Source organism: Lepisosteus oculatus, chromosome 15 (assembly GCF_040954835.1).
Source record: "Lepisosteus oculatus isolate fLepOcu1 chromosome 15, fLepOcu1.hap2, whole genome shotgun sequence".
Taxonomy (NCBI): domain Eukaryota; kingdom Metazoa; phylum Chordata; class Actinopteri; order Semionotiformes; family Lepisosteidae; genus Lepisosteus; species Lepisosteus oculatus.
Genome location: NC_090710.1, coordinates 33,982,215 through 33,998,582, shown reverse-complemented (window position 1 = coordinate 33,998,582; position 16,368 = coordinate 33,982,215). Strand labels below are relative to the sequence as shown.

At 38.0% G+C, this 16,368-nt stretch overlaps 1 protein-coding gene across 17 annotated transcripts in view; it reads right to left on the bottom strand.

Annotated features, from left to right (window-relative positions):
* Window positions 1–16,368, bottom strand: part of lmo7a (LIM domain 7a) — a 72,034-nt gene that overhangs the window by 11,329 nt on the left and 44,337 nt on the right. For 12 of the 17 annotated variants that reach the window (XM_015364516.2, XM_015364526.2, XM_015364524.2 and 9 more), the window contains 14 exons: window positions 15,110–15,853; window positions 12,118–12,147; window positions 10,928–11,042; window positions 10,013–10,155; window positions 8,655–9,222; window positions 7,897–8,193; window positions 6,834–6,948; window positions 5,446–5,607; window positions 3,430–3,608; window positions 2,722–2,785; window positions 2,361–2,417; window positions 853–878; window positions 369–476; window positions 14–106 (listed from right to left, as the gene is read on the bottom strand). In XM_015364516.2, coding sequence (XP_015220002.1) covers window positions 14–106; window positions 369–476; window positions 853–878; window positions 2,361–2,417; window positions 2,722–2,785; window positions 3,430–3,608; window positions 5,446–5,607; window positions 6,834–6,948; window positions 7,897–8,193; window positions 8,655–9,222; window positions 10,013–10,155; window positions 10,928–11,042; window positions 12,118–12,147; window positions 15,110–15,853 — 2,701 coding nt within the window. Of the gene's footprint in view, window positions 1–13; window positions 107–368; window positions 477–852; window positions 879–2,170; window positions 2,213–2,360; window positions 2,418–2,721; window positions 2,786–3,429; window positions 3,609–5,445; window positions 5,608–6,833; window positions 6,949–7,896; window positions 8,194–8,654; window positions 9,223–10,012; window positions 10,156–10,927; window positions 11,043–12,117; window positions 12,148–15,109; window positions 15,854–16,368 lie in introns of all 17 variants that reach the window. The other 5 variants (XM_069179204.1, XM_015364525.2, XM_015364523.2 and 2 more) reach the window with 5 other exon arrangements.

Here is a 16,368-nt window from a genome sequence, read left to right as displayed (position 1 = left end):
GCACCATATATACCTCCTCATAGTACTTGGACCCTTCCTTCTCGGCCTCCTGCTGCGCACGGCGCCACTCCTCTTCCAATCTCTCCTGTTCACGCTTGTATTTCTCCTGCAAATGACAGCAAGGTCACCGTCACTAGCTAGACAGGTGGGCGAGACCTGTGAGCGGTGGACAATGTGCAACACCTGGACCGGGCTGGGAGTGAATGGGGTGGGGATCTTTCACTGCATGCGTGACAAAGCAGAAAGGTTTAATGTACGGCATGCTTTCGGTCAAGGGAAACATGGTTCTGATGTCTGAGAAAGAAAGCATCATCGCTTCACCAAAAAGGGTGAGGTGCGAAGAGACACGGAAGCAAGTAAACTCTTACCTGCAGCTGGCGCTCCTGCTCCTTCTGCCACTTCTCCTGGCGCCTCCTCTCCTCCTCGGGGTCCCAGGACCAGCGGCTGGAGGAGGTGCTGATGGAGGGGACCTGCAGCTGACAGGCGGAGACAGGACAAGGGAAACGGTGAGCCAGATATTCCTGATATTAGGATTACAGTCATTAGGTTAATACTCCTGTACAGTTACACAAAGAGAGGCAGAAGCAGCCACACACTCCTTCTGCTCTTTCAGACCTATTCCAGACTGATTCAAGGATGGACGCAGGGAAGAGAGTGGTGATGAGAAAAAATACAGAGCGGTGTTTCACAAAAGTGTTGCTATTCTGTTTATTATGCTATACGTTTTTCCCTAAAATACAAGAAGGAAATACATACTGCAGGTACTGGAAGTTATCTCAAGCAGTAGTAAATGCAGGTACATTTTTTTTTGCAAAAAAAATATTTTGGAATAATATGTACATCAGAACTTACATCTGATATTGCAGACTCAGATCCACCTAAGAACAAAAAAAAATGTGAGTTGATTTACTAATATCTATGAGATCGATCTGTATAGTACAAAGCACACTAGTGTCTTTCACTGGGTTTTTATGTTAAAATATTTATATAATAATTAGGTGTTTGCTGTACACACACTAACATTTCATTTTCTTATTCATGTGTTAAATTGCAATACAATACACACAGAAAACAAGTATAATAAATCTAGTATATAAATAGTGAACAAAAGGGATACATACGCTTCATATGACTTCATATAAATCAGTTTAGAGCATTAGCAATTAGCAGAATATTGACAAGAAAATCATTTCATTTTTAAAAGAGGAAAATGGCATACTCACACTTGCCCAAGCATTTAATATTAGTTAGCAAAATGTAAATTTAGGGCATTCCCAACATACTGTAACATGCAGAATGTAAGAGTGGTACTTAAATGCACTGTACACCATACCAACATATAGTACGTAGCACAAAAACCTGAAGCTCACCTGAACATCAGCATGAACATGAATATATCTGCACATATGGAGCACACATCCTTAAAACATGTTGAAGTTGTAATTAGAATTCAATATAGTTGCTTTTATTCTATCTTATGCACATGATAAAGCCAATACGTCAGGTAGTGGTTTAAGTGAGATGTCCTGCACTTGATTGATTGTGTTAATAAAGGTGAATCCTTTTACTTCAAAAGAAAAAAGAGCAATTAAATGAAAAATGCTCTACATTTAAATTGTTTTTTTTTGTAAATTAAAAAATCACATTTTCACTTATTTAAAAATGATGAAAATCTGTATCTAATTACGAAACTGATTTTTAACATAATAAGATGAAGATGAAAAGGTCAGAGCTGCATTAAGTCTGGAAGCAGAGTGTTATAGTGCTTATACCATGTTCATACTGCTTAAAGGGGAAAACTACCTTGTCACTATGTTTCAAAAAAGGAAGAAGCCAAAACAAAAACAAATTTGAAAGCAAGGAAGAAATCCAACTCATGACAATGGCATTCTTTATATGTTGGTATGGCATATGACATGCTGTTATAGAGAAATTAGAAATTCTGTTCTGTATAATAAATACATGTTGGACTCCATGGTGCAGGATTTACAAAATACTAGAGTCCAAACAGAAGTGGCAATGAAAGTCTATATTTATAAGGAACACTGAGGTTAGAATTTTAAATAACAAAAATATTGGCTTCATGTTTCCCCAAATCAATAAACAACTACTGAGAACAGCATATCACTCTCACAGATAAAGGTTAACACAACAAGCAAGGCCCCATTACCACAAAGGTAGACCAATGAACTGAATGCAAACCCTGACGAGCCTGAAGAAAGAGCAGATGAATTATGTTGCTTTGTTACATGAATTGATTACAAGGATGAAGAGGTCTATAACCCAGCACCACATTTTCAATGCGAAGATGATCTGAAAATTTGACAGCACCAAAACACAATCGATCTTTGTATTTTTACCTTGTTCAAAAAACTCTGATCTCCTTTTTAAGTTTTTCAAAGAAATTGGCTCAGATTCTACATAAGAAATAAAAAATAAGGTACACAAGGATAAATCCCAATCCTTAATGTGAACTCAGTAAAAGTTAAGGTACACAGTTTATGGTTTCAAACAATTTAGGAAACTGAAATAGTTCAATATGCTTTAATACATAGATTTTTATGTCATACCACCTGTCACAGGCAACAAACAACAGGCACAGCAAAACCCAGGCAAACAATATTATTGTCGCATGTAGCTAAAGGACAAATTCTTCCATTTCTCATTCACGTTAGTTCAGGCAGGAGAACACCAGCTGGCTTTCAGCTCTTTGCTCAGTACCTTTATGTCTCATTGTGACCGCCTCCCCACGGAAACCTCCATTCACTTCCTTAGTTGCTGCATCCTGGAAAAGCAACACCCGGTGAATAAAACACAAATAAGGGAGATGCAGAGAAAAGCTGACTATTAAAGATATCCTCAATCACAAATCACACACAGAACATTTAAGAGATGTCAATTAACCTAGACAGCATTTCTTTGGACTGTGGGAAGAAACTGGAGCACCTGGCAAAAGCCCATGTGGTCATGGGAGTGAACACGCAAACTGCGCAGGCCAGAATCAAATCCAGGATCCAAGAAAGGCAAGGCAGCTGCCACAACTGCTGTCAAAGGAATCTGTGCTGCCCCAGTCAAACAAATCTTCACTCCAATACTAAGAGTATCTAAATCTTTATGAGCTCTTGCTTTGTGAAGGGTCTTAAAACATTTTCCTGCCATAAATAATAAACGTATCGTCAAACTGTTACCCATTTTTAAACATTTACATGACTGAGTGATGTATAAAATAATTCTATTAATTCATGTCAGCAAGTGTATTATCGCTAAGAATTACATTTTACATCACAATCTTTCATTACCAAGCCAAATAACGGCACTAAAAAGCTGTTGTTCAAATATTGAATGTCAACCAAAAACCACAAAGAAAAAAACATTAAAAAACTGGATTTAACTTTTTGCCAAAGAAGCTTTTATAGCCAGCGAACTTACATTAACAGGCTCACTCATAAAATCTGGTTTCCTGGTCTCCCCCGGGGACTCGCGTGAAGTAAGATCTCTGCTGGTGTTGCTGTACTTTTCAGGGGAACCTATAAGTGTTGCATCCATACTGGTCAGATTGATGGTTTTATGGCTTTTAAATGGTAGGGAAGGTAGGTCTCTGCCCCAGTCTGAATGGTGTATGATGGCATAAAATCATGAGTTTATGAAAATATCAAGTTCACAAATCAAAATAATAATGACAACAAGCATAGGTGAAAGGCAGACAAAACAATACCGAAAAGAGAGGGCATAATGGACAGACCACCTTCCCCAGACATGCATAGTCTACATTTAGTCAAAGCTTAAGAAACCCATTTTCACAAACAAGATTACAGATACTCAAATGAATGCAGCAATGCCATGTTTTTCTAGGTTTTTGGGTTGGAGTAACAATATTTTACCAACCCATTTCTACATGCAACCTGGTGAAAATAATTCACTTAGGCTGAAACAAAAGGTGTGTTTTAAAATTTCATGAAGGGATGGGTATAATATGTTTTAAGTGTTCCACTACTGATGTATCCATAACCTTGCTGGTAAAGAACCATTTCTTTAACCATAAGTACTCACTAAGTTAGGTTAACACCTAGTAAGTTAAGCACCTGCAAGCATCAACCCCCACTGAAGGTGAACAGGCAGGAAGCTAAACTGCACACACAAAAAAACTGCCACGAGAACATGGAAGCATAGTATGCCTTTGTATAATATTATATTGCAAACATTTTTTTTAATGATCACCAGTGATCAACTTGGATACATCAAGTGGTCTGCAGACCAGAAAGCTTAAAATAAAACAAAATTGCCACTCAATACTGATGACAAAAGAGCATTACTTCCTCCTAGTCCACCTGAAATACAAGAACATTGCACATTAAATGTATGGTTTCCCTAAGCTGCAGAGCTCTGAGATACCTTTCTAATGACAGCGTTTAAAGTTTTTTATCTTTTTTTCAGGCTACTGACCAGCTGTGGATCTGAGGCTAGGCTGAAATTTATTTTCCAAGGGCTCACATGAGGATGTTACAATGACACAGTCTTTCCTCTCTCCTTTTTATTTGTTTCTGAGGGCAAGCATCACTGACCATTAAAATAAAATAGTCAAACAGTAGCTAGAAGACTACCATTCCAAGTGAATAAAAAAAGGACCGGGCCACTTTTGAAGATATGTAGACCTCCCAAGCTCCCATCCATTATACTTAACACTATACCTTTTCAACAGCCACCACTGGGTGTTACACTAGAGATTTAGACAGCATTGACAAGGTGCTCTTTTCACACGAATACTTTGTAAATTGGTTTCAAGACAGAAGAACAAAGGCCACAACTGAATTAAAATCACAACTCTGCTTTTTCTGATAGCTATAAAGAACAAAACCGGCTAATTGGGCCAAATGATCTACTATCATTTGTGAGCATGATATTCTTATCAGAAAGAAAAGCAAAAACCTCTTGCAGCTCTCATAAGGTGCTAACAATACACCCTACAGTAGTCTTGTACCACTTTGACGGAGTGCTATTATATCTACAGTAAACTGAAAAAGCACTCCTAATGGGTCTGTATTATTTTCTAACATCAAGTTCACAAGCCACCTGTCTTTAAGAAAGATTGGATTCATCACAGGCTACCAAATCCTCTTCCTCATGAGATCAATTAATTTATTTAGACTTTTCAGATTTGCACTGAATTGTCTTTGAGTCATCCTCCTTTTCTCAAAGGGAAAACATTTTGGATGCAGTGATTTCAAGATACTGCCTTACTGAAGTACATCATGAGAAATGAAATCCATCACACTGCACAATAACTTCGGCATCCCTTAGCCCCATTTCATCACAGAGCTGCTAGAAATCTGCCCGTTTGCAACTGGATTTCTTGTTGATTGCTTTTTTTGTGTGTGCAGTTTTTCAAACATTTACATGAAACATGACGGAGCATCACAAGTACCAAGTACTTATAACCAAACTTACTATTCTTGCCATATCTGCGTATGTCCATCACAAGGTTTCCATTCTGATGAGCTTTATCCATACTTTCCTTCCACTGCGTGTAGTCCATCTCGGAGACCTTCAGGCCATTAACTGTGAGGATCTCATCATTCACCTGCAGCTGGCATAGTTCAGCTGGGCTACCTACGGGTAGGAGATCATAACCATAGTTCAAGGCCAGCTTCAACCTGATGAGCAGTATAGTGTATATAATGCTTCATCATAACAAAGTGGCACAACATTTGCATTTTTCTCGTGTCTTGCACTGTGACTAATGGAATGAAAAAAAACATGGCTCATCACCAAGCAGGGAATCCACAAATTCACCGTCTTTGAATTTAAAAAATGAAATCCCACTGTACACATGTACAAGGCCAATTGCTTTTTCAGCTGCTGATTTCAAATTCTGTGTGCTAAAAAGGTCATTCACAGATTAAAAGAGTAATTGGTCCCTCCAGTGTACTAATTCAGAAACCTGGACATATCCCAGAATAATGAAATCAACACCGGAGACAGTGAAAACATTTACCATGAATGTTTTAATAACAAACATATTTATATATAAAGAAAACCCACATTTTAGGTATACTTACTAATTGATTACCATATTGAAGTACAAGTTGACAAGCCAATCCCTAGTTTTTCTGAGGAGTTTTACGTTCAGATGTGAATGATGTGGCAGCTGGAGTGTAAGGAGAACCTTTGTCCCAGACCTTGATAAATCATTCATGGCTGTCTCCTGAAACTAGCACAACCAGTGCCTTGAACTCACAGTGCGATATATAATCCTGAAACTACAGAACCCTTCACCAGAGTCCTCTAAAATAGGGACATTAAATAGGAGTATATTCCTGAAGCAAATGATTGCAATTGCTTTTGAAAAAAGTAAATGTTATCTTTAATCTTAAAAGATTAACTGAAAGCGGACGCAGGATTCTGTACTTAATAAGGAAATAGCATTCTTTGGCTATATTTGCAAAACAGCAGAAAAAATTATGCAAAAGCATAGAGTATGGAGGAAGTATTCTCCACTACTCGTCATTCAACACCCCAACCTTGGAATGAGGAGTTAAATAACATGCACATAGAAGAGTAGTTTTGATTTCCTCCCTACATGCCACTGAATGTACCTGGATGAACACCCACAATATATATAGGATCTTCTAACAAAATAGACAAAACAGTTAAAACTTCAGTATACTTCACAAAGAGTGAACATTCATCTAATTTCTTACATAAATGTTATCATAACATGTTTTGTGTTTGACTTTTTTTATTTTGCCTTTTTTTCTACAAAGAAAAACAAACTTGATGGCAGAAAAACGATCCAGAATACAGTCTACATCCCGTTGATACAAAACGTGACCTACCGTGTTCTATGGACTTCACAATGGCAGCAGTGGAGTCCCAGGTAGTTGTGAACCCAAAGTCTCGATTGCTGTTTGGTTTCTGGTTCAGGATGATTCTCATGTCGCTATACTGCTCCTGAAAAACAGAACATGACACCTAGGATCTCATGTCTCGCCTTTCCTGGGGGTAAGACGATCTGGACCAGCATGCACCTTAAAAAAATAATCATTCTTTACAATGTCCAGGTGCTCTTAGTAGGTCTTCAAGTCTGCAAAATTGTCTGTTAAACAATTATGACTACAAATTTCAGCAGTGTTATTATGCAAGTATTGCATTCCTCATAACTTGCTTTAAAAAACATGTATTCAATGCAAACAATACACATCTCTTTTCTACATGAATTAAATTGTATCAATTTAGAATTCTTAAGAATAATTTCTAAAAGATTAAAATAATTTCTTTGGTAAAAACACAACTAATGTCTGAGAGGTATCTGAACAAAACAACCACACTATAACTTCAGTTTGGAATTAAATGTGTTGAGACTAGGAGACAGGAAGCTGTGTTTTATATGACAAATTTGCAATGCCTGGTGTTAGTTTTATAACATTATTAAGTAGATGCGTAAGATGCAGCCAAAAGTCTATACAAATATGACAGAAAATACAGCCTATCCTGACTCATCTGCAACCTTGCAATATTTAGCTGCTTCCTCAAACAAAATATGCTCTGGAAATTTAATCGGAAGTTTCCTTTAAAAATCAAAATCATGCCTCTCATGAATGATTTTTGCTACAATAATGGCTGTTTTTGGAGCAAACAATCACACAAACTTTCTCATTTTCTAATTACCTAACACTTTGTATGCAGATTCACAATTTGTACAAAAACACAGTACAGAACATTATAAACAATTAAAGAGGATAAAACAAACTGCAGGTATGTTAGAACAAGCAGCCATAGCAAAATGTCTTTCTGAAGAAGGATGTAAAAAGTTGTACTGGACATTTGATTTTGTGGTAAAAAAACAAAGGTTCAAGACAGACTAAAACACAAGAAGCCATCTTTCTCACTCACACCCACCTGTGGAGCCACCCTTGCCTCTGGTGGCTTTGCTGCCGTTCTCTTTGTGGCTGGTGGCACCGCTTCAGAGCTGAAGGGAGCGTCAGTCCTCAAGTCACCAAGAGTGCTGCTTGTGTTCGGTGCTGGAGGAGAAGGGTCCATCTCCTCTTCCTGTTCCTCCTCTTCATTGCTGCTCAGGACAGAGCTGGACTGGGATTGAGCATCATCCTCCGTCATGAACTGGCTGTATCGGCTAGGGGTGCTGGTCTTTTGGGAGCGCTCTCTCTCTCCGTTGTAGCGATTGTGTGCATCATCCATCTGAAACAAAAAAAAAAATTAGGAATGTCATTTGGAGACAAGAAAATCTTACATGAAATTAAAAATAAGTTTCTTCTTCCTGAAAGGATACTCAACAAGTACACAGCCTTACCAAAACAGTCACCAAATTACTAATTTATGACAAAAGGTTCAACATTTCAAAGGCCACAATTAAACATTGATTAATAAGATTTCTTTCCTTTCCTGATAACACAGAAAAGTCATGTTTTATATATAAACATAAAAAACAAGCATTTTGAAATTCCAGGATCTGGATATGAAGTGGTATAACATTAGGCTATTCTATTATTTATAAACACTGTAAACAGATCATGCAGTAGCAGGTAACATTAAACGCATACACAAAGCACAGAAAAAAAGTAATTGTTCGTTTGTTTTTAAACACAGAAGCAGAAGACGAACTGTTAAAATTGTCAAAATTTAAGAAAGAGGTTACTCACCGTAAAAGCTCTGGAAAGGGATGCAATTTTGTTTGACTGAGTTCCAAAAGGTCGTGGTGCGACTACGGAGGACAGCCGTAAACTATCAGATCTCTGGTAGCTTCTAGGAAGAGAAGCTGAAACCCGAGCCACCCCTGGCTTTGTGTCCATAGAATTGTGTGTATACAAAGGAACAGAGCTCTTTTCTTCCGATGATTTCTCAAACAGGAGCCTGGATTCTGTTGCTCTGCTGGCTGTGCTAGTGGTGGTTGCCTCTGTCTTACTTGTGGGGCTTGTGGCTGTTCTGAAGGAGGAAGAGGCAGCTGTGGACACAGGTGTGCAAGTGGGCATTGGAGCTACTCTGGGAGTGGACGATTCTGTGTGCTCCTTCTGTGCTCTCCGAGAAGGGGTGGAAGGGGGAGCCACTCTGGTCTGGGCTGTGTAAGGATTGTCCACTTCCACAGTATAGCTTCTCTCGGACAGGGCTCTGGAAGTGGGCTTTTGCTCAGTGAACACGTCTTCATTGGATGAGTGAAGGGACATGCTCTCAGCTGTTGTTGTGCTGAGGGTTCTCATCCCTCTGTTCTCCCTGTGGAAAAAGCGACATGCTTTTAAATGCATGTGGGGGAGAGGAGGAGCCAGGAGTAGTCTCTAGAAGCATTCAGCTATTAGGTTTCACTTTCACACAAACAGGAGGAAAACATTTAAACTAAATACCTAAAGTTAGTGCTATTAAGACAAAAATAAATGAAGCCAATACTCACCACTGAATGACTTATTGAACTATTTCTATATATTGGCATGAAAAGCTAAGAACTAGATAACCTTAATGGTCCTAAACAATAAAATAAAAATTAGCCTGAAAAGGATATTCTAAATGAAAAGCAAGCAAATGCATGAAAAACAGTCTGAATGTTTTTAAAGAATTTTAAAACAAGATTGTAACAAGACCTCACACTAAAAAAAATCCCAAGAAAAATTGCTATCTGTAAAGGTATAAGTTAGCTGAAAAATTATCACTATACTGCTCATCAGCTGTGCAAACATTTACATTCTCTAACTGGTACATGAAAAGGGGATGCAATATTGCCAGGATTCTGTATAATTATGTATAATTGGTCTTCTGTCGAGACATAAGACCATCACTCATATTTTTTTATATACAGTACATAAGAGATGAAAGAAAAAGACAGACCCCTTTTTAAATAATAAAAATGCCATTTAAAAAATGGTTTTCCCTGCTTTAAGCCTACAATATACTGAAGCCAAGCAAAATCGTCAGGTCAATGTTATTTTTACAATACTGAAAAAAATCCAGAAATACTAGTAACTGTCTAGAGAAACAATCTAAAGAAGTCTGTCTGTCCTCTATGGTTTACCTTTCCTCTTGCATTTCTCGAAAGGTCTTGGTTTTCCTCTCTGTATCAGTGCTGGTCAGCAGTTCAATTTCTTCTCTTTCTGCCATCTTCTTCACAAGGTCATTATTAAAGCTCTTGCGACGGCTTTTCCACTTAGCAAGATCCTAAAGATAAATGTCATAAAACCTCCAATACCCATTGTATCAAATCCAGAATATTTCTATGCTATTGGAAGGAGAACGGAAAAGGCACTGGCCAGTACTATTGCAGTAAAAAAAGGACTAGATTTGCTGGTGTCCTAATTCTGTTCAAAGTAACACACTGTTCCACCCATTTCCTGTCCCATGTGTATCAGGCTGCTGAGCTTGACCTAAATGCTTGGTTAAGATGGATTCATAATTTAAAAAATGAAAGAATAATGCTAAAACCATATGTAGCACATTAGGAATATCAGCATGATTAAACTTTTTGTTTTAAACTTTATTAGTTTTAAAAGTATTAGTAGCAGCATATTTCTTTACCCACTGTAGAGTATTATTCTAAAAAGAAATGTTGATCGTGCCTCCTTAAGGCACACAGGCAGGTAGACGGTAAAAACAGATTTCTCATTTATATTTGGCACTGCCTTCACACCCAGTGTGTGGCTGAGACAGGAGATGTCTTTCACTGAATGGTAGCACAATCATCACACCAGCGTAAGACTGATCAGTGACATGCACTTGTTTTAGGATTCTATATTGAAAATAAGAATAGCCAAACCATTTTCAGAAAGGAATTATAACAGCAAATAAACATTGCAATCTTTTATTTAGATAAGACTACACATAGCTATTGACTAGCTTGCAAGATGGACAATATGCATTGTAATTCGTGGCCCTCATTGCTGTCTTGTACATCAGGTGAGCCAAAGCAGACCTGCCAGCAAATCATACTCACATCCTGCCACTTATTGTCGCTTTCTTTTATCTGAGTTCTTAACTTCTGTAACCCTTCAAAGCGAATCTGGCGGGTTATTTCTGTGTCCTGGGTTACATCGTTCATGGACTTGCTCCTGCAAGGGATATACATGTGTGAAAATCTCAGTCAGAGAGAAGCAGGCACTTTCCCATCACTTGGGTTATACACATGGTTTATTATTTATTTTACCCATGTATGCCGGAAAAGTGAAAATTTGATAAGCAAAGAAAAAATTTGGAGGTAGAAAGGGTCAATTAAATGTCTGTAATTTCTGTAAAAAAAAGTTTGAGGGAAGGAATTATGAATATAAATTCAGAATACTGTTACGCCATGATCCCTACAGTCACAAGCAATGTTTTGGACTGTCACTAGAAGGCCACCTAGTGTTGGAATTGAATACTCAAACTGCAATTTCAACTTGCAAGGAGCCCAAAGTAAATTGTGAAGCATGCTGCTTAGGTGCCGTTCTTCCTCAATAATCTTGCATCTCAAACTTTCAGCACTCTGCTACACAGGAAATTAATGCAATGATCTTTAAAAATAAAGAACATTTTTAGAATCAGTTTTACTGTGATAAAGAGTATATTTAACTTGCTGCTCTAGAAGAAAGCTCATTTAAAAAAAGAAACGCTGACTTTCGACAACTTCTAGACAAGCCGATGTATTAATAGGCATAGTTAGATGGCAGAAAACACTGGACATCAATAAGCTACAGCAGAATTCACAATCTTTGCAAAATGCTCAGCCAACCCATCAGCCACACAAAAAAATGATAAATAAATGTTTGCAGGCAAACTTGCTTTAAGCCAGTGTCAGGGTTAATGTGATCCTCCCTGAACATACCTGTGATCACCAGGTAGCTCTCCTAAAGAGTGGAGCTAAACTGCTTCTTGAAATTAAGTTTCATCCTACTGCATATTTCCCTCTTCCATTTCAGTAATGTTAGTGATTAGATTTGTTATATATTTCATGTATCTGCTTTCTTTCCTATTGTGGGAAATGTGAACCCCTAGTCTGGGAAGCAAAGCTACAGAACCAAAGAGCTCGCTGCTGTGTAACAAAAAGCAACTGGCAACACTGCAGGACACCCTGACACGCAGGAAGCCATTAAGGGGCATCATGCTGCAAAGAGGGAAACAGGCTGAATCCTTTTCTGTGCACAAACTCACCCATTTCCACCCGAGTGTTTCTCCAGCAGTCTAAGGAACCAAAGAGAACCACAAACAACCATGTGACTCTCCCAAGTAGAGATACCTATAATTTATGCTATCCACATGTTAATTAAGGAAGATTTAATAAGGAATTAAATGACCTCGTCTTCCCTGCATTCCTGTTAATGGCGCAACATGACAGTTTCATTTTAAAGGTTAATCATTCAAGTTTTCAATAGTTTTAAATACTAGATAAAACCACCAAGCCAAACAAGCAACATTTACACATGGCAAGACTTGAATATATTTTTAACAGGATTATTAAATAAAAGCAAATAAATACAGTATTTACTTTTCTGGGAGCATCATTTCCTCAAATTGAACTCATGTCATTAAGAAAAGAAATGACAGAGCATAGGCTCCAACTCTAGAGATAGATATCACCAGTCAAGTCAGGCTTACATGTCACCTGCTTCTAAAGACTAAAGAAGGAGGCTATTAATCAACTTGAATTGATCATGTGATCTGTTCAATTAACAATTAACAAAACTTTGGTCCCTGAAAACTAAAAAAAGGGTATGATATCTAAATGTTTTAACAAATGGCCTGTTTAATTGGACACAGTGAAACTGTGTGAAAAAGTGAAAGTCTTTACAAACTGGTCATTTATCTTTGGAATCTGGGGATCTCAAGGACTAGGGGTAGAGACCCCTGTAATAGTTGCTTTAATGCACATAATTTAATTTAATATGAAGCCACATTTCAGATAACTCTCCACACTATAGACAACTACAAGCTCTTTTAAATTATTTTCCCTTCCACAAATTTATCATGCTAAACAAATTTGGGGAAAAATAAAATCTTTGCTAATGAAAATTGATCCTTAATGAAGTTTAACTATTGAGTTTGTGAGCTCACAGAGGCAGATGTTGATGTGCTGAGGAAAGAATTGGTTTTCTTATCACCTTGTAGTAATTTGAAATACCGGTTTCTATAAAGAAAAGGGTCAAGAACAGAGATCTTGTAATGAAACACACAGGCAAGGATGCGTTTAAAAAATACAAATGAACCCTAACCTGTCCAGTTTCAGCAAATGATTAAACAAAATGTCAGTCCTCACAAAACAACTTTGCCTTCATATAATTTTAAGTCTTCCAAATGCAGCACGAACTCTGGCAAGCTGGCAGCCTTGGAGCCTGCATTTACTCCATTGTCTGAGCTTGTCCCAGGGAAATGAGAGAAAACTCTGCAGGTGACTCCTCATGAGCTTGTGCAGCATATTCACACGAAGAAGAACTTTCCACTGCCAGATGCTAGGGATTGGAGGTCAAGGTGTGGAGGTGATGCATCCCACTCAGGAATTGACTACAAGTGACACCTCCTGGTCAAAGTATCAACTACAGGGGCAGCATAAAAGGTAAAGTGACCCACAGTAATCAATCCTTTTATTAAATATCAATTCTTTTATTTGATATAGTATCCTGTATAGCATACTTTATTCTGTTATTTTACTTGGCAAGTGTAAGTGAAAGTTAGTTCTCAATTTAAGGACTGGAGACTGCAGGGAAATGACCAATTGAATAGGGCATCCACAGCAGCAATTGGAGAGAAGCACCTGCACCTTGTGTACAGATAAGATCCTTTTTCCTGGCCACATACAATTTCTTGTATTAGGGATTTGCCTTTTCGCATAGCCCAACTTGTTCTCCATGAAAATGCATATCTTATTATAATTGGAATCAGTTCGGTTTGAAACAGACTTCCTCCTCTTACCCATACTTTCCTAAATCAATCAGATTAAGACCTGAACCTTAGTGTGGGGACACCTTTGAGAGATAGCATTTACATGTTAACAGACATGCCAGAAAACCTTCAGGCAGATTTATTGAGGATTACAATACTCTTCTGAAAGACAAGCAAAATATGACTTCAAAATACAGAGAATACAAAGAATTTTGATGACCAAATATTTTCTCTGATAAGGAATGACAAAAAAGTAAATGAAAATATCATTTTTTAAAAGGCTGCAGTTCCTTTACTACGATAGAATGCAAACTTTGGGATTAAAACAGACAAGTGCGATGAATGTCATTCGTACTCACAACTGGAATAATTCCAAATAGTCACATGCAATCAAATGTTATTTTATAGCCTCTCATCCATAAAATGTTAGACATGAATTTTGTTTTCTAAAGTGTCTTAAGCATATTTGAGATCTAACCGAGGAAAGATAATTAGAACACTCAAAATGCAGCCAGAGGGACTGCAGTTATTAAAACATGGCACCAGTCTAACCCACACATTTCTTAAGAATATTTTTAGGTTTCTTCTAATAAATTAAGGACACAAAAATAATAAGAACACCTAAGAAAATAAATGCTAATGTTTATTTTGTTCATAAATTACTTATCAATAATTATGTAAGCTAGTTGATGTTTATATCATATATGGCACCAAAGGTCTGAAATAGAACAACTGCAATTATATATTCTGGAAATAAACTGTTCTACTTTCTCCTCTTTTTCTTAACATAATACCACTCACATTATCTTGTTAAACATAGGTTTAATTTTTAAACTACATTTAACGTACAACCACTTTGCTTTGAGAATGCTTTTGGCAACTCTTTACAGATATGAAAGGTGGAAATATCTTTGGAGTCCAAAAAAAACAAAAAAAACAAACACCACTATTTTTTTTCCTGCCAGATCAGGAAAAAAACCTTTTCCAATACATCCTCCGAGTCTTGGTGGTGCAGACGGCTAAGAAATGAGTTCCTCTCACACTTTACGACTCTAGGACCAGCTGTGGGGTTCTGCTTTTGTATTAAACAAAGGGACCATCACAAAATGCCTACAAAAACAGGAGCAATCGTTCACAGCACCTAAACTGCCAAAGTCAAAACCAACATGCTTTGTTAGATTGTGCATCCACACCATATTCCATTAATCAGCAGTAGAAGAAGAAATGTTGAAGCTGGAAAACATTCCGTAGAGCTCAAAGGCCTAACCTCTTCACCATCAGCTTCTTCTTGTGTCTCTGCCTGCTGGCTTCCTGAATTGCCTTCCATTTCTGCAGGTCTTCTTCACTGCAGGTAGTGGGAACTGGGATAGTCACAGGCACAGAAGTGTGAGGCTGAACTCCCCCCAGCTTTCGCACCAACATGTCATCTACTTTTGGGTGTGAAGCACAGAGTTTACCCTCCACCTCTTCGCCCTCTTCCCCCTCCTCTTCGGGAATGGGTGTCCTGGGCTGGCATAGAAGTCGGGACCGGAGGCTCGGTGGCAGAGCCCAGGGCTCCGGTACAGGAATAGCATGGTAGACATCAGGAGCTCCAGAAAGGGAGAGTCCCATTTTCAGAGAGCCGAGCCTCACTTTACGGAAAACCAGATCATCTTTCTTTACATCTGGGGTCGCCGACTCTTCTCGCCGCGTCTGAGTGACAATACTGCTTTCAGGCTCTGAGTCTGGGATACGGTCCTCCCGGGCTTCTGGACTCGTGCACTGGAGGTTCACAAGGCTCTGGAAAGACCCAGTCCGACGGGCAAACATGTCATCGTTTTCCAGATCAGGAAGAAACTTTTCCGATATGTCGCCTGAGTCTTGTTGCTGCAAAGGGCTAAGAAATGAGTTCCTCTCACACTTTACGACTCTAGGACCAGTCGTGGGGTCAAGTCTGGGCACGCTGGCACAAGGCTTCGTGAATTGTGAATGTTCAGTTGCACCTTTTAGAGTTTGTGGCTGCATGGAAAGACTGGAGTTCAGCAACAGGAGAGAGCAGAAAGAAAACTTATTTAGCACCAGAAAACCCCAGTAGAACAAAAGTGGGAGTACCAAAGTGTGAAAAGGGGAAAAAGTAGCCTTTAGTTTATTCCTATACCAGGTTAAAACCAGCCTTATAAAAATTATTTACTTTGCTATACTTAAATTAGGTAAAAAATAAAATACATTAATGGACAGGGATGACCACAGATCTCCCTTCATTTAAGAGAAAAAAAGTATTATCATAACATGTTAGAGAAGAAAAACTGACTTAAAATAGTCAGTATAAAATAACATTTGATTAAAATAGTGTGCACATTCCCTTTTTCTTCAAGGAATTTCAAAGAAATTCATACTAAATGACAGGATATGTTTCTGGGCCCACTAATTCTGTATTGAGCCTTTTAAAAAAGTCCAATGTACAAATACAATGAAATAAGATACTGGATTTTAATTTCTAAATTTAAAGATTATGACAGGTTATGCTTTTAAATATCCCCTTATATG